The 21560-nt window shown below is 47.4% G+C and overlaps 1 protein-coding gene across 3 annotated transcripts in view; it reads left to right on the top strand.

Moving 5' to 3' along the window:
- The window catches only part of RAB6A (RAB6A, member RAS oncogene family), a 43054-nt gene extending 23559 nt beyond the window's left edge, over positions 1-19495 (top strand). For 2 of the 3 annotated variants that reach the window (XM_027715394.2, XM_039390433.1), the window contains exons 2-8: positions 1907-1965; positions 4024-4077; positions 6001-6106; positions 7754-7865; positions 8899-8992; positions 13791-13857; positions 16506-19495. In XM_027715394.2, coding sequence (XP_027571195.1) covers positions 1907-1965; positions 4024-4077; positions 6001-6106; positions 7754-7865; positions 8899-8992; positions 13791-13857; positions 16506-16570 — 557 coding nt within the window. In that variant the 3' untranslated portion in view covers positions 16571-19495. Of the gene's footprint in view, positions 1-1906; positions 1966-4023; positions 4078-5822; positions 5929-6000; positions 6107-7753; positions 7866-8898; positions 8993-13790; positions 13858-16505 lie in introns of all 3 variants that reach the window. The other variant, XM_027715393.2, reaches the window with a different exon arrangement.
- The last annotated feature ends 2065 nt before the right edge of the window (positions 19496-21560 follow it).

Genomic DNA, 21560 nt, shown 5'->3' on the forward strand with positions numbered 1-21560 from the left:
CACTGTTTTTTGTAGGGCTGGGAATAGTTTGTGCCATTGGCAGTAGGGAATATTGACATTGGGAATATTCCAGGCTTGGAATAAACAAGTCTTCTGTTTATATAACCTAAACTTGTAGCAGGGGAGCCCCTGATATTTTGTTCCCTTTAATTATAGGTACAGTGGGAATTGTGGGCTTTCACTTCTGCCAGGATTTAAAGAAGGAAAAAGGTCCCTTTTCTGGGATTTTTCAAGGGAGTTGGTTGAGTTCTTTTAAAAAGCAGGAATGGTGATGCCTCGGTAGTGATGGAATTAGAGCTGTGAGCAGTTGGTATTAATACCAACTGGATCTGGTGCCTGTCAACATTCTGGTGGGAATGTCTGTTTGGAAAAGACATGTCTTGGATGCAAGTCCATTAAGCCACTTTGTCCAAATGTTTGTTGGAGCAGATATTTAAATATAAACAAGTCAAGCAGCACCTTATTGTTCCCTTCTCTCTGGGAAAGGAGTGAAGGGAGGGCAGGGAAGCTCCAGGAATAAACAGGGTATTTTCAGGTTTATAATTTAGGGACAGACCCAATCCAAGACATGTCAGGTACAGCTGGAAAGGGAAAAATTGCCTGGAGTACTTCAGTGTCCTTCAGGGGTTGTGACTTAGCAGAGCAAATAATTCCAGGGCTTTGATTGGAGCTGGAAAGAATTGAATTTGTCTGTTTGCATCAGTGGCCACGTGAGGAAAACCAGCTTGTGGTGCTGCAAATCGATTCCTGGGATTTACAGCCTGTGCTGGAGCGGGAAGGGATTGGATTTGCTCACCCCTGTGCTGAGGATCGTCCCTGGATCTGGGATGAAACACAGCAGCTGTTTGTCCTGCACACCTATGGGACAAATAACCAGGGAGTCAGGATTCCTGCCCATCTGGGATGTGCTGCTTCCCAAAACCTCCTCCCAGAAGGGAGTATTTGCTTCCCCTTTGCAGAGCCAGCTTTTGAACTTTTGGGGGAGGGGGAGCAGAATATGTGAGAAACTCACCTGGGAATTCAGATTTTGGGTTGGGAAAATCTCCCAAAGGCAGTTGGTTCCCTCTGGATCAAAATGCTGCTCAATTGTGATCCAAGAGATTTTGGTGAAAAAATCCTGCACTAGAAATCAAAGAATCCTCACAGGGTGGTTTGGGTAGGAAGGGACCTTAATCATGGCTTAAACCCCCCTGTTCTCCTGCTGGGCACCCTGGCAGAGAACTAAAATCTCTGGAAAATTGCTTGGAAAACACAAGCTCTGCCTTTGTGCCCCTTTTTCCTGCCTTTTCCCTGCACCTGCAGGGTTTGGTGTCCAGCAAAAGTCACTGAGCTCCTCTCCTCTGCCAGTGGGGATTCCAGCTTCCAGGAGGTTGGGAGAAAGCAGTGGGAAGTGGTGTATCCTTGAGTAACTCCAGTTGCTTCTGGAATTCTCTGCCTGCAGTTAAGAGGATTTATACAAAGTGAAGTGAGGCAGGTTGGGATGCTCCACTTCCCAGGGGATCTTGTTGATCCCTTCCAGCTGAAGATGTTGGAGAAGGAAAAAATTATCCATAAAATATGAGCGAGAAGAGCCTTTTGTTAATAATAATTAGTTTTAAGGGTTGTCAGACCTATTAAATTTGTTCATTTAGTTCAACTCAAGTCTTTGAATTACCTGGTAGAAATTCTTTCAATTTTCATCTCAAATCACCGATATTTAAGGATAAAACAGATGCTTGGGAATGATACAGGAAATAAGAACGTGTCTCCCAGTGACTTTGCAGTTGTAAAATCAAATAACTGCTCTTTTCCTTGCAGGAAGTTTCACTGCACACTCTGGATCTATTGGACACAGTAAATCATTTTTAAATTGTGTGCTTACAGCTGGAATTGTTCCTTGAATCCATGTTTTTTTTCCTTCTTGCAGTGGGGAAGACTTCCTTGATCACCAGGTTCATGTATGACAGCTTTGACAACACCTACCAGGTAAATTAATCCCTATTATTGCCTTGTCCAAGTGGGTTCCGTGGCAGGAAGAGGCCATTCCATAGGAGTTGGGACACTGATTAAAGTCTGAACTTGTGAAATCTTAATTTTAACCACCTGCAGTGGCACTTCAGGGTTGGATTCTGCTGGATGAGCTGTGGTTCTACAGGAATACCCAAGGAATAGTTAAGTCTTCCATGTTTTTTTTCCCCACCATTTGTTCCCAGACCATCCCAGATCTAATCCCTGTGTGGGGAAAACTTAACAGGTACCCAGCTCTTTTATAAAACAAGTTGTCACAAGCTAGAAAATCATAAAAAACAGAGAAAAAAAAATTAGAAAATTAGCTTTGTCCATTCCAGGATTGTTCCAGTCATTGTTTCCCACTCCCAGAATTCAGGATGAGCTTGAAAAGGTGGGAAGCTCTAAAAATACTTGAGTTTTCTAAAGTGTGTCTCTGGCAAGCAGAACGTGTTTCATGACTTGGTTACAGGTGGTGACATTCTGGATACACTGAACTGAGAAAAATCTGTTCCCTGAGGCATGGGAAGGTTTTTTTAGGGGGCTGGGAGGAGGAGGAATGGGAGGAAAAAAAGGAAAAATGTCACTCTTTTGTTGCTTGGTGTCTACCCAGGGATCTTGTTTCAACCACAGCAAGAAATCTTAAGGGTTGAACGAGAAAAATTCAGTTTAGGGATCACTGATGGGTGTCTGGTTTGGGTGTTAATGGAGTTGTTTTAGTGCCATTCATCCAAAAACCTCTCTTTGACTGATGTCATCACTGAGGTGGGGCCATACGTCCTATTTTTGATCTGGAAGAAGGAATCAGTCATAAAAAACCCCAGTAATTTGGGCAGACTCACAGTGAGTGTTGGTGTCAAACCCAGAACCACATTTTTCGATGCCCAGGATTCCGGAGAGAATTCCAAAGCCAGGGTTTAATGATCCCAAACCAGGATTGTGGTTGAGTGCAGCTGGAGGTGAGTTCAGGGCTGATTCTGAGCTCGGGATACATTTTGAAGACGTATTTTCCTGGAATGTGTCATTTGAACGAGGGGTTTTGTGTTCAGCTGTTCAAAACAGAAAGCTGTGTTTGATAAAATCCCTGCTGGGCATTGGTTGCCTTTTGCTCCCTGCTGGATAAAGGAGTTCTGTTGCCCCTGTGTTTATTGATATGAAGGTGCTGGACTGTCAGAAACCCAAACAACTGGAATAAAACTGTGCCACTGGAGGTGTGTGTCTTACTGGGAGTGATTCCCCCCCATGGACATGCTGGGAATGATTTCCCTTGTTCTCTGGCACCGTACGTGACGTGCCGTGGAATTGCTGTTTTAATAAAAATCTGGGATACAGGGAGTGCTGGAATCCTTTCCCTGGATTGTGTCCTGATGGGACAGGCTGGGAGAACTGGGGTTGTCCAGCCTGGAGAAGAAAAGCTCCAGGGAGACCTCAGAGCCCCTTCCAGTGTCTAAAGGGGCTCCAGGAGAGGAGGGAAGAGGGATTTACCCTCCCTGCAGCCTTGGAAAATGGGATGAAGGTCATGTATTTAAGAAGCAGCTCTTGATAGCACTTTAGTTTCCTTAAAACATTTATTCAGGATGTCCCACAGGAAGCTCCCAGTGGTGTCTGGAAGTTTGGGTGCAGTGAAGATGAGCTAAGCTTTAGTTTTTGGGGGCCATGTGTCCACGTGCCCATGTGTTGTTGAAGATTTCTGCCCTAATCTGAGGGAAAAAAGGGAAGAGCCGTGAAGGTATTTGGCAGCTGGGAAGAAGACAATGTGCCCACATACCCTGGTTGAGCTGGAGGACACTAATTTGGGTCATTCCTAAAGAACTGTATGGATTAAACTGTCAGTATGCATAAATTGAAGTTGATAACCTTTTGTGCTTCAAGAAACTGGTCTGACTGTGGAGATATTAAAGAAATCGCTCGTTGAATGGAGCTGTAAGTGAGAAAAGCAGCCCATTTTTCCTGCAAGGTGCTGATTTTCCCCTGGAAATCCCTGCAGGTGTCCTGCCATTTGATTTAAGAACTCTTGGTTTTCTCATCTCTTCCCAGGCAACAATTGGCATCGACTTCCTATCGAAAACCATGTACTTGGAGGATCGAACAGTGAGTGAGCTTTTGTTGTCCTTGCACAGTGGGGATGAGGAGCAGCATCTGTTTTGGGCAGCCCCCAGTTGTGAGATCACTTGGAAGCACAGCCTGAGCCTTCATCTCCCAGCTGCTTCCAGCCTGACAAGTGGAGACGCAGCAGTGGGAGACGGGAATCCATTTGGTTCCTCCTCGAGGGCCATTTGACAGCAGCTCTTTAGTGTCACCCCGTGTGAGGAGAGAGAGGAGACAGAGAACTGGAGGGGTGCAAACAGTGGGAATTCAGACCCCTTCAGGTTTTGATGCCACAAAAAGGATAAAATCTAAACTGCCAAATGTGGCCAGTTGATATTCCTTGATTAAAATGAGGGTGGCTCTGGTGGTGACCCCCAAATGATCCCTGACTCTCAGCTTGGTGCAGCCCGAGCTCCTGGAATGACATCACTCCTCTCTGGAAGCAAACCTGGGGTTTAAAATGAGCTCGGATCCTTAATTAAGAAGTTCATCTGCTGAGCTGTTTGCAGAAGCAAAGCTGTGCAGTGCTGCAGGAGCTCGTGGTGGATATAAACCTCCAGGAAATTGGATTGCATGGGAGGTGCCTGAGGGGTGGATGTGCTTTCCAAACCCAAACTGACCCCTGCACACGTTGCTTTTAAGTGTATCTTGCCTTTTCTTCCAGCACCTGGATGGTAAGAGACGTTCAGCCCCATCTGTGGGCACCTTACCTTGCAGTACAGGGCTATAGCTGGCATTTTATCCTCCTTGGAAAACTGACAGGAGCAGGTTTTCCAGCTTTTCCACCAGCAACCATCCTTCAAGCTGCTGGAGGTTGCCTTTGTGAGTCCTGAGGACTCACAAAGTCCTCAGGACAAGAGCAGAGCACGAAACTCCTGTGTGGGGAGAACTGCATGGGAACAGTTCATGGAATAATAGAGTCATTTAGGTTGGAAAATCCCTCTAATTCCATCGAGTCCAGCACTTCCAGGCCCACCACCAACCCCTGCCCCCAAGTGCCACATCCACAGAGCTTGTGAGCCCTTCCAGGGATAGTAGTGGATCTACAGGCCTTTGGAGCCCTTCCAGGGCTTGGTGGTTGGTCCATCTGGTTAATCCTTAAGGTTAATCCTTAAGGAATTCAATTTTTCAAGCTCTACACAGTCTGAAGTTCTTCCCTTCTGAGCCCTTCCAGGGCTGGTAGTGGATCCACAGGCCTTTGGAACCCTTCCGTGGATGGTGGTGGATCCACAGGCCTTTGGAGCCCTTCCGTGGATGGTGATGGATCCACAGGCCTTTTGAGTGCTTCCAGGGATGGTGGTGGATCCACAGGCCTTTGGAGCCCTTCCATGGATGGTGATGGATCCACAGGCCTTTGGAGCCCTTCCATGGATGGTGGTGGATCCACAGGCCTTTGGAGCCCTTCCATGGATGGTGATGGATCCACAGGCCTTTGGAACCCTTCTGTGGATGGTGGTGGATCCACAGGCCTTTTGAGTGCTTCCAGGGATGGTGATTCCACCATTTAGCCGTAGTTTTCTTGTTGATCCTTGAAAGCCAAGTGATTTTGCTCGCCATTTTTCGGGAAGCTGAGCTCCTTGCACCCCCTCAGTTTTGCTGCTGCCGATCCCTCGGGAGACGTCACCGCGAGGCGCCAGCGCCCCTGCATGAGTTTCCCCTCACTTTATTCAGCCTTTTCCCACGCTAAACCCTCTTTCCTCTCTCATTTTTGTGGCAGTTTGGCTCTTTTAACTCTCTCCCGCCCACAGATCAGGTTGCAGCTGTGGGATACCGCGGGGCAGGAGCGTTTCCGTAGCCTCATTCCCAGTTACATCCGCGACTCGGCCGCTGCCGTAGTAGTTTACGATATCACAAGTAGGTATTTCTGCACCGGGGTTTGACCTTCCTTGTGCTTATTTTTCTTGCTTGTTTGACTGATTTTGTTAGGTACGGTTGCAATTGTGGGACACAGCAGGTCAAGAGCGGTTCAGGAGCTTGATCCCTAGCTACATTCGTGACTCCACTGTTGCAGTTGTTGTTTATGATATCACAAGTGAGTGGGGGGAATTCTGCATTTCTAATCCTCTGCCCCTTCCATCCTCTAGCTTAGCTTTGCATGTCCTCTCACGTCATCTGCTTGATCTTCGTCCCGGCATGGAAATAAATGTGGGTTTTTTTCTCGTTTTGCTGCTGGTGTAACGTATAAATGTCTCACAGTAACATCATTTTAACCCTTCCCTACTCCGGTCACCTCGAGCCTGCCTGCTTCCTTTCATCTGCTTCTTAATCATAACATCACTGTGACTTTGGGTCTTCATGGATATCTGAATTCCTCAATTGGAGGCTTTCTGTAGCTTGCTTCACTTCATTTACCCTCTCCCACCAAAAAACTCTGGGAATGGGCTGGCGGGGAACACGCATTAACATCCCATTTTCCCTGGAATTTGTCACTCTCGCACTCTGCAATGTATAAAAGTTGCCACCAAGCCCTCCCCCTTTAACAATTGCTCTCTCATTTCTTACTAAGGTATGTACATTTTTGTCAACTAAAAATATTAGTGCTTTTTTCAACCCTCTTCCTTCTGTCCCTCCCCTCAGTCCAGACACCCCTTAACTTACTGACAAAGAGCAGGAACTGTGTTTTAGGAGAGAACTAAATTCCAGGCTGAGAGCAGTGGCCTAATTCTACACTAGGGCAGAAGTGCTTTGATTTATAAATACTAGAAGATTACTGAAGGAGTCAGGGCTTTGCCTAGAAAAGCTTTAATTGTTAAAAATACCACTTCCATTTGAGCTAAAATTACAGGTGAAATTTTTTACTGACCTGGCAAATTCCACATTACCGAGTGGTAAAGAGAAGAATTAAGACACTGGCAGATGATCAAGTCTTGGCTGTCTAACACAATATATAACTTTGCAGTAAAAGCCATTAAAGAAATCAATATTTTGCAAGAACTGCTGCAGAAACCCCCCCCTTTTAAAGTACTAAAACTACTTTGGCAGCTCAGATGCTCTTTGTGTAACACTGAGCTCCGTGGCAGCTTCCCTCCAACTCCTTTTTCCTCATGGGATTCAACTTTTCAAGCCCCACACAGTCTGAAATTCTTCCCTTGCAGCTCTTAAGGATGCAGCATTAAATTAAAATGCCTGTGAAAAGGTTAAATTTCTTTGTCTGGTTCCGTGCAAGTGATTTGGAAGTTGTTTTGAAGGCAAGTGTTGAATGCCCCAGGAGCTGCCGGTGTGTTGTAAAACCCTGGGATTGCCTAGGGAAATAAAAGGTGATTAAAGTGTACGGGATTCGTAATTGGGATTGAGGACTTTGGAGGAGCAGTGGAACAGCACGAGCACAAGCCACGGGCAGAAGGCACAAATTAACCCCTATTCTCTAGAGAAAATAGTTCATATTTTATTTTAGAAATAAAGGAGCTGAAACACGGGGAGAAGACTCATTTTAGATGCTGTCAAAGGCAAAATCGTAGATGGACTCAGTTCCCTCCCTGGCTTTGAGTCCCCTGTGATGAAGCACCTGAAATTAATGCCAAAGTTTTCACATCCTGTAGTGGGGGAGATTCAGGGTTTCACTTGCTGGGTCTTCATCCCAGTTCCACAGAAATGGAGCTTTGATTTCAGATGCCAGCTGTTTTTCCTAGGGCTGTGAGGGGTTCCTGCAGTGATAATCCTCTCCACTGTTCCCTGATAGATGTAAACTCGTTCCAGCAAACAACAAAATGGATTGATGACGTCAGAACGGAACGGGGCAGTGACGTCATCATCATGCTGGTGGGGAACAAAACAGATCTAGCAGATAAAAGGTATGGAGGAATCATGAATTCATCTTTTAAATGCTCTTCTTACTCTGCTGCTGGTTTAGAAGGGGTTTTTAAATGTATTTTTGCTCCCAAAATGCTCGAGCTTGTTTTAGTTCTGACTCGAGAAATCTCGATTTTAAACCCCCTTTTGTGTGGTTAAACCGAATTTCCAGCGGCAGAATTTGGTTAAACCAAGTTTTCCAGCTGGGAATGAGTTGAGAAACCACCACCAACTTGTTCAGGATAAAACAGAGTGTTAACTCCAACCTGCATCAGTAAATGAATAAACTGATGACAAGGATTTATTCTTAATAAATCTGCTCAGAAAGAAATGATAGGTGCAAATATAAATCCCATCTAAATTATGGTTGCTCCCTTTTGAGACTCCTCAGGGCTTCTCAGAAGTTTGCAAGCTGAATTATTTTTATTAGATGTTGTACATCTTCAGCTTTTGCTGTGTTTGCTGCTTATTTTGGGTTTATGGTATTAACACAAATGATAAAGGGTCACAGAGCCAAACCTATGGATTCTGGATTTGATCAAAATCACTGTTTCTTTGAGATCACTTCCTTCAGATTTATGGCCTCCTGTTAAGAATTATATATATATATATAAATAAAAATATATATAACCCCTCAGATACCTCATGATTTTTGTTTGGCAGCTCTTGAACCCAAATTTCCCCCCTTGTTTTAGCTCTAACAGGATGATTAATGAGAGGGACACCTATCCAAGGAAAAAAGGGGACAAAATTCCTTCCATGTGAGATGGTTACACTTGGACCTTGGTTAAAACAGTTTGTTCTTTATGATCATTTTTAAATGTTAAAGGGCACTGACGGATAATTGTTCAGACAGGGATTTAGGGGGAGTCTGGTTGGCTCTTCCATGGAAATATTGGGAGCCAGATGTGCCCTGGGAGTCTGTCTGATAGCTGAAGTGGTGATACCTGTCATGCAGGGAAAAAAAACCACTGAATGCTTTCAGAACTGTAATAATCTTAATTTTTTTTCCTGACTCTGTGTTGTCTCCCCCAGACAAGTGTCCATCGAGGAAGGAGAGAGAAAAGCCAAAGAGTTGAATGTAATGTTCATTGAAACTAGTGCAAAAGCAGGATACAATGTAAAACAGGTGAGTGGCTCCTGCCAAAACACCCCCCTGGGACCAGGACTTCCCTGGACACTGGGAAAACTTGGACAGAGGGATGTTTGTAGTCCATGCACAGCAAGGAACATCTCGGAGTTGGGTTGTTGGCCGAGGTTCAGGAGGATCCCTGACCTTGGGACTTCTTTCCACGTGATGGAAGAAGCTTTGTGAGTGCAGGATCATCCATTCCTGGATTTCTGGTAATCCAGATTTGGGGTTTAGACTGAAAGGGAGGCAAAAAGTTGGGAAAACACAGGTCTGAGGGCTGTTCCCGATCCCCTTTCAGGGAATGAACCACTCCAGGAGGAGCCTGGTGGCTTGAAATGCTGCCGATGCACAAGGAGTGTGAACTGGGGTTCCCACTCTGCTGGGAGGCACTGGAAGTGGGAGCAAATGTTCCTGGAGAGCCAAAGCTGTTTATTTCTAGTAGATGCTGAGCTGCTTTTAATGAGGAAAGCAGTGAAATGATGGGATATTGGGAAGGAATTCCTGGCTGGGAGGGTGGGGAGGCCCTGGCCCAGGTTGCCCAGAGAAGCTGTGGCTTCCCCATCCCTGGAAGTGTCCAAGGCCAGGCTGGAGCAACCTGGGCTAGTGGCGGGTGTCCCTGCCCATGGCAGGGGGTGGAATGAGATGAGCTTTAAGGTCCCTTCCAACCCCAGCCACCCTGGGATTCCGTGTGTGTGTATCCTTACATTCTGTTTTATACATGTAGTTGCCCAGTTCATGTGCAGAATGGTCCCAGTAGCTGCTAAAATAGGATTATAAACTCCTTTGTCCATGATAGACAGGACTGAAGGGGCTGTTATTAAAATGTCCCTTGACTTTGTGTAGAAGTAGTAAAATTATTCCCTCTCTAATGGAATAATTAGATGTGTTATCTCAGTGCTGAGATCCAGTGCATTAGCAGCCATGGAAGTGCTGCATTCCAGGCTCCACAATTATCCTGCCACAACACAGGCTGGTAATTAAGGTTTGGATCTTTGCTGCAGTCCTTAATGAGTGCTTAGGCCTGGGGGTGTGCCCTGGAGAGCAAAGACACGAGTGGTTATTCAAAAAGAGCTAAAAATGGATTTTTCCTCTCAGTTTTGATCCTTGTTGTAGGCATGGATTGGAATTCTCAATGATTTCAAAGCTGCAGAATATTTACAACTCTCATTTTTTATTAGTTTAAGAAGTGGTGGTTGAAACAATTCTCAGAGGATAAGACTTTTAATACCACTACTTAGAGAGGTTCCTGTTTTCTTGCAGCTTCTCTATTGAATTGTATGAATTTATTTTAACTTAGTATCTTATTTATCTAATTTATTTACCAATAAATTATCCCCCTTGGCTACATCTGCTGAATGGATCCCCTCCCTTTAATAAGATCTTTAATCAGCTGAGTGCAAATCTGACCTTCCCATAACTGATAACTAAGAAGATATTTTAATTCCGTAGAACAATCCCAGTCCAAGTTAATTTCCATCTAGGATTTTTAATTCAAGTGTCAAATTATTTTAGATACAAATACAGTTGTATTTTGACCACATAAAATGAAATTTTATTTTTTGACTACCTGAAACGAAATTTTCTATTTTGACTACATGAAATGGAATTTTATTTTTTGACTACATGAAGTGAAATTTTATATTTTGACTGCATGAAATGAAATTTTTTACTACATGAAATGAAATTTTATGTCAAAATTAAGATATTAGTTATTAAATACTAATGTAAAGGTGAGTTTTGGAGTAGTTGGTGATTCACTGGTTTGTCACTAAGAGGCAGGTTCAGATTTAGGAATTAATTAACAGCTTGGATACTGTCAGTGGAACGTGTGGATTAGGGAATATGAGCTGTTTGTTTTGGAGATTTGTTTTTTTTTTACCTTCCATGTAAAATTCCTGCCTGCCAGTATAGAAACTTCCCAGGAGCCTTCAGATGTAGAAGTGGATAACTTGCTTCATTGAATGCCTTTAATTCATTCTGGCAGCCCTGAAAAGGCTTTAAAAGACTTTGGGATCCCTGCTCTGTCTCCACAGCCTGTGTTTCAGGGAATCTCATTGCCAGGCGCTGGATTTCATGCCCAGAATGTGTCAGGGTTGCTTTTGCTGCCCTGTCGAAGGAGAGGGGAGGGAGAGCCCTTGAATTCCTGCTTCCAGCAGTACCTGGCACATTCCATATTGGCTCTCCAGGAGCCACAGGCTGGATGTGGCCCTTGGCAGAGGAACTTTCTCATGGCAGCAGCTGAAGGGACGTGGCCCCTCACTCACCCCGGGCTCTTTCTCCTCCTCTCCCTTGATTTCTGTCCGTGTGATGGCCAAGAATTATTCCCAGAGTTGCAGAGAATGAGAATTAAGGAAAGAGTTTTGTTTGCTTTGCATCGGTTTCTTGCCTGGCTTTTCCATCTGGGCAGGGATCTTCCTGTCCTTCCCATATTGCTGCAGGAGGGTGACAGGGAAAACTGCTTTATCCTACAGTCCTTTGTGACCCTGATCCCTGGGGATTTACTGGCTGGAGTGGGAGGAAAGGCACAGTCTGGCAAATCTTGAGACTAACAGTGAGAGATGAGGGTTTTCCCCCAGGGTTTAATCGGGAAGGAGGTTGCAGAGAGACTTTGTGTGGCTCTTTTAGTCTTTCAGCTGCTGCATTTGGGAAAAAGAAGTCCTGAATGCCCCTCAATATGTGTGTTTTTATACCCACAGAAACATTTAAACATATCTGGGTGTATACAGTCCCTGTAACAAACATTTAAACATATCTATGTGTGTATAGTCCCTGGGTCTGTGTCAGGCCCTGTGGGAAGGCAGCTTCCTAATCATCAGGAAGCTCCCCTAATTGGATTTCTCTCCACGTATGCTGTGGCTGATAAGGCAGAAGGTTAATAAGAGTGAAAGTTGATTTTCTTAGTTGCCAAATTCCTATTTTTAGTCACATAATTCGGGGGAAAAATGCAGCTAAAAGCATCGTTTTATTCCTGGTCTTAATGTAAAGCAAGGATTAGTGTATTTTAAACGGCCTTCCTGTCAGCAGCTTGGTTTAAATGCAGCAATTCCAGCTGGTTCCTTCAGCTGAGGATTTTTTAGACTCCCCAACCCTTTCCCTCTATACATTCCCCTCATTGCTTTCTATGTATTGTACAGGGAATAAATGGAATCCCAGAATGGTTTGGGTGGAAGGGAAGTTAAAGCTCATCCAGTCCCACGGGCAGGGACACCTTCCACTAGCCCAGGGTGCTTCAGCCTAGCCTTGGACCCTTCCAAACCTTCTGTGCCAAGGACTGGGTCAAAATACTCTTTAAGATTCCATCAGTGAGGAATCCATCTTGTTGGCCTGGGAGAATTTCCCTGAGGTTTTCCGGGAGCCGGGAAAGTTCTGGATTGTGGCAGAGGTTCATGGAAACAGAGGGGTGTACTGAGCTTTGTTACTGTGGAGTTGGGGCCTGAAATCAGTGAGTGACATCAAGGAGTGACTTCTCAGAGCCCTGTCCTTGTCCTGGACCACATTCCAGTGTGTACCAGACTTCCCTGCAAAGATCCCAGCCAGACCTGGGGGCTTGGTCTCGGTGAGCTTGGAGGGGACTTGTCCAGTTGTCTTAATGTCTCCCCAGCACCATTTGGGAGCCAAACTGGCAAAGAGCCTTGGACACGGATCCAAAAGCTGCTCAGGTACCCACATTCCTGATGTGAACAGGCTGGCAGGGGCGTGGCTCGGTTTTCTGTGGAAAGTGGGTCACTGGGAATAAGTGGTTTAGCTTTGTGTCATTTGAGGAGAGGCAGGAAAACATGGAATAATGGAACACAGCAAGGCTGACGTCAGACCCAACAGCAGGCATTCTGGGATCCCGCACTGCTGTCGGGGTGGGAACACACTGAGGGATGGGGATCTGGAGGGCTTGGAAGCAGCTGCTGTCCTAGAGCTTGATAAGCCAGAAGTACATAGTAACATTGTCTGTAATAGGGGAAAAATATTAAGGAATGTTAAAGGATTTCTGTCTGGGTGTGTGCTGGGTGCATCCCAATGGGATCAGGACTCTGCCAGGGCTGTTCTCCCAAGGGAAGAACCAATTAGGTGGCCATTTCATAACCCTGATGGATAGTAAAGCTGTTATCTGTCCTTCCATCCATCTGATCTGTCCTGTCCTTGCCCCAGGCACGTGGAAAAGAGATCATTGCTGTCCTTGTGTGGTTCCCACAAACTGAACGTGGCAGGGATCACCCTCAGCTGAGGGACAGCCCAGAGCTGGGTTGTTCCCAGGCAGGGGTTGTTCTGGGATCAGGGAATTCCAGTGAGTTCTTGTGCATTAATCTGTAGGCTGAAGAAAAGCCATGTGGTGGGAGCTACAAGGCTGAGCCTCAGGGACAGATAGGAAATGCAGGAGAGGGAATCAGTCCCGTTCCATCTGGACTCTCACCCTCCTTCAAGTGGAATAAAACTGGGAAGGGAGTTTGAGCCCAAACTCTGCTGGGAAACTGGAGCTGGTGTTCAAGTGAGGGGCAGAACTGCTTTGGGATGGCAAATGCCAAATTGTTTTGTGCTTCAGACCCCGAGTGTGGACGTGGGATAACGATGGCACCAAAAGGTGAGGCTTAGGATTGGGCACATTCCTTTGTCTGGATCACAGGGAGCCTCCATAACAGCAGAGACTGTGCTGTTTCCAGGGAATAAAGGTTATATTTGGTGTCAGGCTGTTTGGGGCTGAGCAGTGCAAATAGTGCTGGGGGATGTGTGGAGTCATTGTTTGAACTGTATCTTCCCGGGGGGTTGGATTGTTTTCATCTGTTCCCCGTGTGGTTTCTTGCAGCTTTTCCGACGTGTGGCAGCTGCCTTGCCTGGGATGGAAAGCACACAAGACAAAAGTAGAGAAGACAGTATCCTTTATGCAGCTGTGCCAGGCATTCCCTGGAGGAAAACCCACTGCAGCCAGCTTGTGGACATCCCAAAAACAGGGGGAATAGGGGCAAGTAACCTCCGAGCTTGGAGCACTGAGGGAGAAGGATTGGTGGGGTGGGAGGTTGGGCTTGGGGGTGTTGAGGGTGGAGTCAGCAGGGGAAGGATGAGGGGGTACGGGTGGAAGTATGGGAAGGTGCAAACAGATCCAGAGGAATTCTTTGCTTGGTGCTTGAACAGTTTGGATGTGGGGTGGGGGAAAACAGCTGCAAAGAGGCCGAAAGGAAACCCCTGTGGCTCTTGCAGATCTGACTGACAGAATCCCAGAACAATCCTCTGCAGGTCCCTTCTCCAACCCTGCTGCTCACAGCAAGGCTCATTCCAAAATCTAGGCCAGTTTCTCAGGGTCACATCCAGGGAAACTCAGGAAATCTCCAAGGATGGAGATCCCATAACCTCCCAGGGCAGCCTGTGACAGTGCTGGAGCCCAGGCAGCATCTGTGTGGTGTGAGGGAGGACAGGACTCAACTGATGGCATGAGGGCTGGAAAAGGGATAAAGGTCTCTGCATGAACTGGAATCCCTTTCCTGGCCAGGTGGGTGTGTTTGGAACAGGAACTTTTCCAGGGCTGTTGGTTTTCTTTGCGTCTGGGAAATGGAGGAGAAATGGTGCCTTGGAGGAAGGACGTGGAAGGAACGGTAGGAGGGGGACGAGCTCGGTGCTGAGATTCCATCATAGTGCAGGGAAGAGGATTTGGGAAGCTGTGGATGGCACAGCTGAGGCACAGCTTTGTGCTTTGATCAAAGCCTTGTTATGCAGGTTCCCAGAAGGTTAATGAGCAACAATCTTTATTAATGAGGTGGGGGTAGAGTGCACAGGCTCTATCAGGGAGTTTGATCACCAGGCCCTAAATGGAAGTGCAATGAGGGCACTTGGAATTGGCTTCCTGCAGCCTGCAGATAGCAGCAATGGAACGGGATTATTGGGAGTGGATTTTCCATCAGCTTTTTTTGCAGGACATGGAGAGTTCAGGGATCTCAGACCAGTTGTGCTCAGAGATGGAGCTGGCAGGGAATCTCTGACTTAAATACCCAGCGAGTTCAGAGCAGCCAGATGGACCAAATATTTGAATTATTGGTCTCTTGTTTCCCTTCCCGTGTTTATTTTCTCCAAACCTCTCTAAAATCAGCTTCACCCCCCTGAGGGGACAAGCTGGAAGTCCCAGCAGTGTGATCTCTGTGTTCCCTGATAAGGGAAACACTGAGGTTGGGGATTAGCATTCAAAGCTCCTCCTGGGAAAGGCTCCTTGAGGTTGGAACTGGAGGGCATCCGTTGGGAATCCGAGTGCTGCAGAGGGAGCAGCTTGTCACAGGTTCAGAGCAGCCAGCTCTGCAGTGTCCTTGTGGGATATCAGCTGGCATTGGAAGGAGGAATTCAGGCTTTGCTGGCTGGTGGTGGGGTGAGCAGAGAGGTTTGACTGGAGAGGTTTGACTGGATGGGAATGTTCAGGATGGCACATGGGGAGTTAGGGATGTGCACAGCCTGAGAAGGAATGGCCTTGCTGGAATGTGCTGCTGGGGCTTCTGACAGAGCACACCATCTCTCTGGAATCATGGAATCACAGGATGGTTTGGCTTGGAAGGGACCTTAAAGCCCATCCAGTCCCACCCCTGCCATGGGCAAGGACACCTTCCACTAGCCCAGGGTGTCCAACCTGACCTTGGACAGGCCTGGCCTTATGATACTTCCAGGGATGGGATACCCACTATTCCAACCCTCTCCTGCCTGTCCCAGAGCCGAGTGTGGACAGGGGAGGCAGAGGGAAGTACTTGCCTGTTACCTGTGGAGCAGAGGAGCAGGAGTTTGGGAGGGAAGTGAGCTGCCCCTTCCTGGGTTCTTCCAGGCTTCTGCCACCTCCAGAGCTTCCATGTTCTCCTGGGTGCCTGCTGCAATCTGGGCTGGAATACTGAATCCAGCATTGATTCCACACTGGGGGTTTCCAGGCTGGGACTGGTTCCCTCTGAACAAGCGACAGGATAAGAGGAAACAACTTCAGGTTGTGCCACGGGAGGTTTAAGTTGGATATTAGGGAAAGTTTCTTCCCTGAAAGGGTGGTCAGACACTGACACAGCTGCCCAGGGCAGGGATGGAGTCCCCATTCCTGGAGGGATTTAACAGCCATGTGGATATGGCACTTGGGAGCAGGGGTCAGTGGTGGCCTGGGCAGTGCTGCAGAATGGTTGGACTTGATGGTCTTGGAGGTCTTTTCCAACCTAAATGCTTCTGTGATTCTGTGGAAACAGTGATTAGACCGTTCAGGGTGTCCACACATTTTTAATTCCTGCAGCAGGAGATCCCTGGGATCGCTGGGAAGAGCAGACTCTGGTCAGAGACAACTTTGGGGGCTGACGTTGTTTATCCGCATATTTATCATGGGCCCGAGGGTGTGGTGAGAAACCTTGATCTCAGCTTTGCTTTGGAGCTGGTCTTTCCAAGTCTTCCAGGGAACACTGAAATTCCAGGGAAACACTGAAATTCCGGGGGAACACTGAAATTCCAGGGAAATACTGAAAACACCAGTGAGGGAAACAGAGCTGGAGACCCGTTTGCCTTAACTCCCTCCTTCCAGTGATTGACATAAAACTGGAAAAGCCTCAAGAGCAGCCTGTCAGTGAAGGAGGCTGTTCCTGCTAATCCCATGTGGCTCCCACCTTTCTCCAGAACATCACTGCTCCCCCTCCCTGTCCTCTCCATTGACTGCAGTGTGAATATTGGCTTGAACCTCCCCCTTCCCGTGATAACGTATCCCAGTTCCTCATCGCTGCCTGTCTCGTGGAGATGATTATTGGCTTCACAAGCACACACACACACACACAGAGAAAAATGTCAGTGTCTTCATTATTTATAAGAAAAAAAAAAAAAGCCAAAATATCCCAGCGTATCCTAGTTATAACTTTAAAAAAAATGGGGAAAAAAAAAAGAAAAAAAAAGAGACAAAAATAGGTACAATTTCTTAATATTTGTTCCTTTTTTAATATGTTATGATACCGCACTTTGGAATGAGGGCAACCGAGTAAGTTTGGGATTGGACTTAGATGGGATGTTATGTGCAGAAGAAGGCTTGCAAATCTGACCCATTGGAGTTCTCTGAGGATCTGGGAATGCGTAGACAGCGGGAATCGTGGGCAGAGGCGGCGCATGCCGAGGGCTAAACGCTTCTCCTTGATAATCCAACAACAAAGTGAACCCAAGATCTTAATTCCCTTGAGCAGAGCGAGTCTGCCTGGTGTCCAAACCCCACCCCAGCAGGGCTTTGACACCACCACAGGCTGCTGGAGTTGGGAATTCCACGTTTCCAAGGAAGCGTGCTGGGAAATCCGGAGAGGGGCTCTCTGAGTGGGATGAGTGGCTTCTGGAGGATTTTTGGGGAGGGGAGGAAAGGGTGGATGTGCATTAGCAAAACACTTGCAGGAAACAGGGAAATAATGTTTCGAGTGCAAGATGAGTTTTAAGAGCAGGTTTTTTTTTCCTTTGTAAGTAGAAAACATGGATGAAGTGAATTATTCCTGCCTGAGGGACAGGAACGGAATGTTCCAGGTGTTTGGAGGAGGAAGCATTTTGCTTCTTTTTCATTTTCCTTTTTTTTTTTTTTTTTTTTAAGGGGAAATAGTGAAATCAGGACTGGCACTAAAACCTGTCAAAGCTGATCGAAACCTTGGAAATTTGGGAGAGAGAGGGAAGAGCAGGTGGCTGCCCCAGCAGAGAGGGAATTGCTCCTGCTTTTCCAGAGCGTAGGTCGGTGGGGGAAGGGGGTGTTTACTTCGATCCTACAGAAATCTAGTTGAGACAACTTAGATGGAAAGGGAGGGACTTGAGTAGGATGGAAACCAACTTCTGATTATGCAGATTTATGCCTTTATTTTTTAGCTTTTTGGGGTTTTTTTTATGTTCAGTCTTCCGAGTCGGTTTAGTTCGGTTCACTAGAGCTGTATAGTTTGGTTAAACAAGTAGCAATTCAGTTTTCTATTGAACTAAGCTTCCAAGTAACCATTTTTTTTCTTTGGTATTTATTTCTTGGCTTAATTTGTTTTTGTTTTTTTTTTTTTACTCTGTTCAGTACTGATTTTGTGGGGTTTTTTTTTTCCTTTGGCTGAGGAATCTGTTGTAGAGCTTTTGCTGGTGTTGCTGGATGTAGCTCCCCGAGACCCACAGAATGGAACACACTAGAAGTGCACCCTTTTAATCTTTACTAGTTCATTGTGAAGTTGCTGTGTAAGTTAATAAAAAAACCACACCTGTAAATACCTTGTTTGCTGGGCAGATCTGGCCGAGTTGCAGGGAAGGAATTCCTGAGTCTGGGTTGCGATTGCTGCTTAGAAGGACAATTGCCAGGGAATATTCAGGCTCCTCCTTGGTTCTCCTTGCCCTTTTCCCTGCCACTTAAAATGGGGGAGAGGAAGGGAAATCGTCCTCACCACCACTTCCCACCAGGAAACGGGCATAAAAGAGTTGGAATTCTTCATTCCTGAGGGGCTCGTGCCCTGCCCTGGGTTTCTGGCAACTCTGCACAACAATAACTCAAAGGCAGAACGAGATGTAAAAGTGCTTTTCTAATGCAATATTAAAGGCATTAAAGGAGTTTTTTTGACGTGGCATGTCTTGAAATAAACATCAATGATATGTGACAAAGGACCATTCTTTCTTTAAAAAGAACCTGTCTGGGGGAAGGAAACCTGGCTGCTTTTCCTGTGTTGTACTGTCCTTACCCGTGCAGAAATGCCTCATCCCGCTGCTTCTTCCTTGGCTTTCTTCTTCCTTTGGTTCTTCATGCAGCTTCTCCTGGTCCTCAGTTGGCTGTTTCCCACCAGCACATCCTTGGTTTTCTTGCTTCTGGTAGACCCAAGCCCCCTCTGCTTCCCGTGGTCCCAAGCTTTAAGCACTGGATTTGCAAGGAGCTGGCTGAGCCCGGGGGTTTCCCAGCTTTTCCTGCAAGACCTGAGAGCAGGTTTGGCCATGATTCCCGCTAAACAAAGGTCTGGAGAGCAGCATTCCCACAGCTCCCTGGGGCTGCAGGAACATGGATGAGGGTGTGGTTTGGCACTTCTCCACCACGGGGTCCCTGGGTGTGCTCAGGTACGTTCTGATAGTCCTTGCTGTTAGTCCAGGCTTAACGTGCCCACAGCCCTAATCCCAGTTCTCCAGAGAAAACACCCTTCCAAAGTGAGCACAGAAGCAACATGATCTTTATTTTTTTTTTTTTTTTGCACCATCTGGTTTCAGGTTTTAGTTTTCCTTTGCTCCTTGGGAACTGTGGGAACAGACCTTTCTAGTGCTGCCTTTGGTGTGATTTTTGGAGTGAGGGTCTCGGCTCTGTTTCTTTTCCCCTCCTTGCTCTGCCCTGCTCATTGTACAGCCCCATCACGCAGCTTTTCCATGCCTCACCTTTTGTCTTGATAAAAGTAGTTGAAGAAATTGTGTAAGGGGGTGGTGGGGGGGGAAAGGTTCCTTTTCTTCGTGTTGGAATGTCACTGGTACCTCAGCTCTGTTTGATAATGGCGACGACGACAACAGAACAAATCCTTAGCGCTTGAACTAAATAAATACCTGTCTCATTGGAAAGCTCTGGGTCTCTTCTCTCCATCACAACACAGGTGGGAGGTGCAGCTCCGGATTTGGGGGTTGGAAGTGCCGCAGGAGAAGTTTTTTAAGGGCAACAGGAATGTTTTGGGGGGGTTTCTTTGCAGAGGGAAGACGTGGAGTTGTGCGTTTGCTGTTCCTCCAGTTCCACGCGGTGTCTCTACCATTTTCCAGCTGTGCCTTTCTGGGCCTTTCCCGCTCTTGACATCCAGCTGTTCCCTTTCCAAGGGCCTCAGCTTCCCTGGGACACGGGTGGACCAACCCCACCTTCCCTGAGGAGGATCCTCCTTAAGCCTTGGAGCTGGGCAGGCGGGGCCAGGGAGGTGAGTACCAGTAACAGATGCTCGTGGATGAGTTATCCTTGTCTTTCCTGGAGTAGAGAATCATGGAATCACAGGATGGTTGGCTTGGAAGGGAGTCCCAACCTGCTACCATGGGCAGGGACATCTTCCACACGGCTTGCTCCAAGCCCCTGGTCAGTAGAGAAGGGAATTCCCTGGATTTGGTGTGGGAACACCAGCATCCCAACCTCGGTCACTTGGTGAAGGGCTGTGAATCAACTAATTGGGAAGCTGTGGGGATGTGCTGGAATTCAGGGATATGGGAAGAGCCATGTGGGGACAAGTCACTGGAGGAGGTTTTTGTCACAGGGTTAATTTCTCTTCCTTGTACTTGGCACCTCCAGGTCCTGGGAGCCTTTGGAAACCCCACATTCCTCTCTGGGCAGTGGGTTTGGGATGGAAGGAGCCAAGTGGGATGTCAGAGGGTGGTGTCTCCAAAGTGTGACAGTCCCAATTCCTCTTTGGAATTGAGCCTTGGGTCTGCCACCTCGGACACTGAGATCCCAATTTCCCTCCTCTGAAGGGGGGCTGGGTTAAACTGCAGGGAAAGGGTGGGGGGCTCCCAGAGGGTGCTGGTCCCGGTGGGTCGAGCTCTGCTCCCAGCCCTGCTCCAAACTCCGACAGGGAGCGTCTGGCTCAGCCTGGATGGTGCTTGTGGTTTTTTTGCCCGCTGATGGGATCAGCTGTGATTTTTCCAGGCTGGAGCATCCACAGCATCCTCCTGGCAGCGTCTGCAGAGCCGCTGCAGCCGCCGGCGCCGTCCTCTGGCTGCAGCTGTGCTTCCAGCGGCGGAATCCTCGGCAGAGCGGAGCGCGGGGGCTCTCCCGACCTGCTGCAGCAGCTCCTTTTTCCATGCTGGGCATGTCCCAGCTCCGGAAGGAAGATAAATGGGATGGGCAGGCTGCGGCACAGGCAGCTGCAAACAGCCGGCCCTCTCCTCCCATCTGCATTCCCTCCTCCCCTGCCGTTCTCCCGCTGCCTGAGCCGAGATTTCCAGGCTTGCTGGGCTTCGTTTTCACCGGTTCAATGGGTCTTTCATTGATTTAATTGACTTTTCTTCAATTGGCAAAAATACCTATTTTATTCCCCTCCCCTGCCCCTTTAACCACCTTTCCCTTCACCACCCTGAGCAGGCAGCAAAGTGGCTTTTTATAAGAAATTTGGGATCCTCTTGTAGGAGCAGGATGTAAATGCCGGGCGCGGGTGTGTCGGGAATGAAACCTCAGTGGAATTGCAGTGCTGGGAGCAGCTCTGCCCTTCCCGGGAGGATGAGGAGGAGGGAAGGGCTGAAGGCAGCTGGATGATGATGCTCCTGCTGCCCCACAGCTCTGCCTCGGGGTGCTGTTCCCAAATTTTCCAGGCGAGGGAGAAAATGGGATTGATTGATTGCTGCTGGTGGTTTGGCACCGGCCTTTCCCGTGTTTATCTGAGCTCGGTAGGAAATCTGACTGGAAGTTTGAGGGTGGAATTTGAGCTTGGGTGGAAATTCAAGGTTCGATCCTGACATTTCCCGAGCTGCTTGATTTCCAGGGAAGTGTGTTTGGATCCCAGCGAGGGTCACATGGCCCCCAGCTGATTTCTGTGCTGTGGGATATTGTGGGATTCATCTTTCCAGGCAGTTTAGGGGCACATTTGGGCCTGTGAATCCTGCCGTGTCCATCCTCGTTTCCAAGGAGTTTGGGAGTTGTTCTGAGCTTTGCTCAATG

The sequence above is a fragment of the Pipra filicauda genome, unplaced genomic scaffold (assembly GCF_003945595.2).
Source record: "Pipra filicauda isolate LSUMZ 115617 unplaced genomic scaffold, ASM394559v2 scaffold81_size6448238_pilon, whole genome shotgun sequence".
Taxonomy (NCBI): Eukaryota; Metazoa; Chordata; class Aves; order Passeriformes; family Pipridae; genus Pipra; species Pipra filicauda.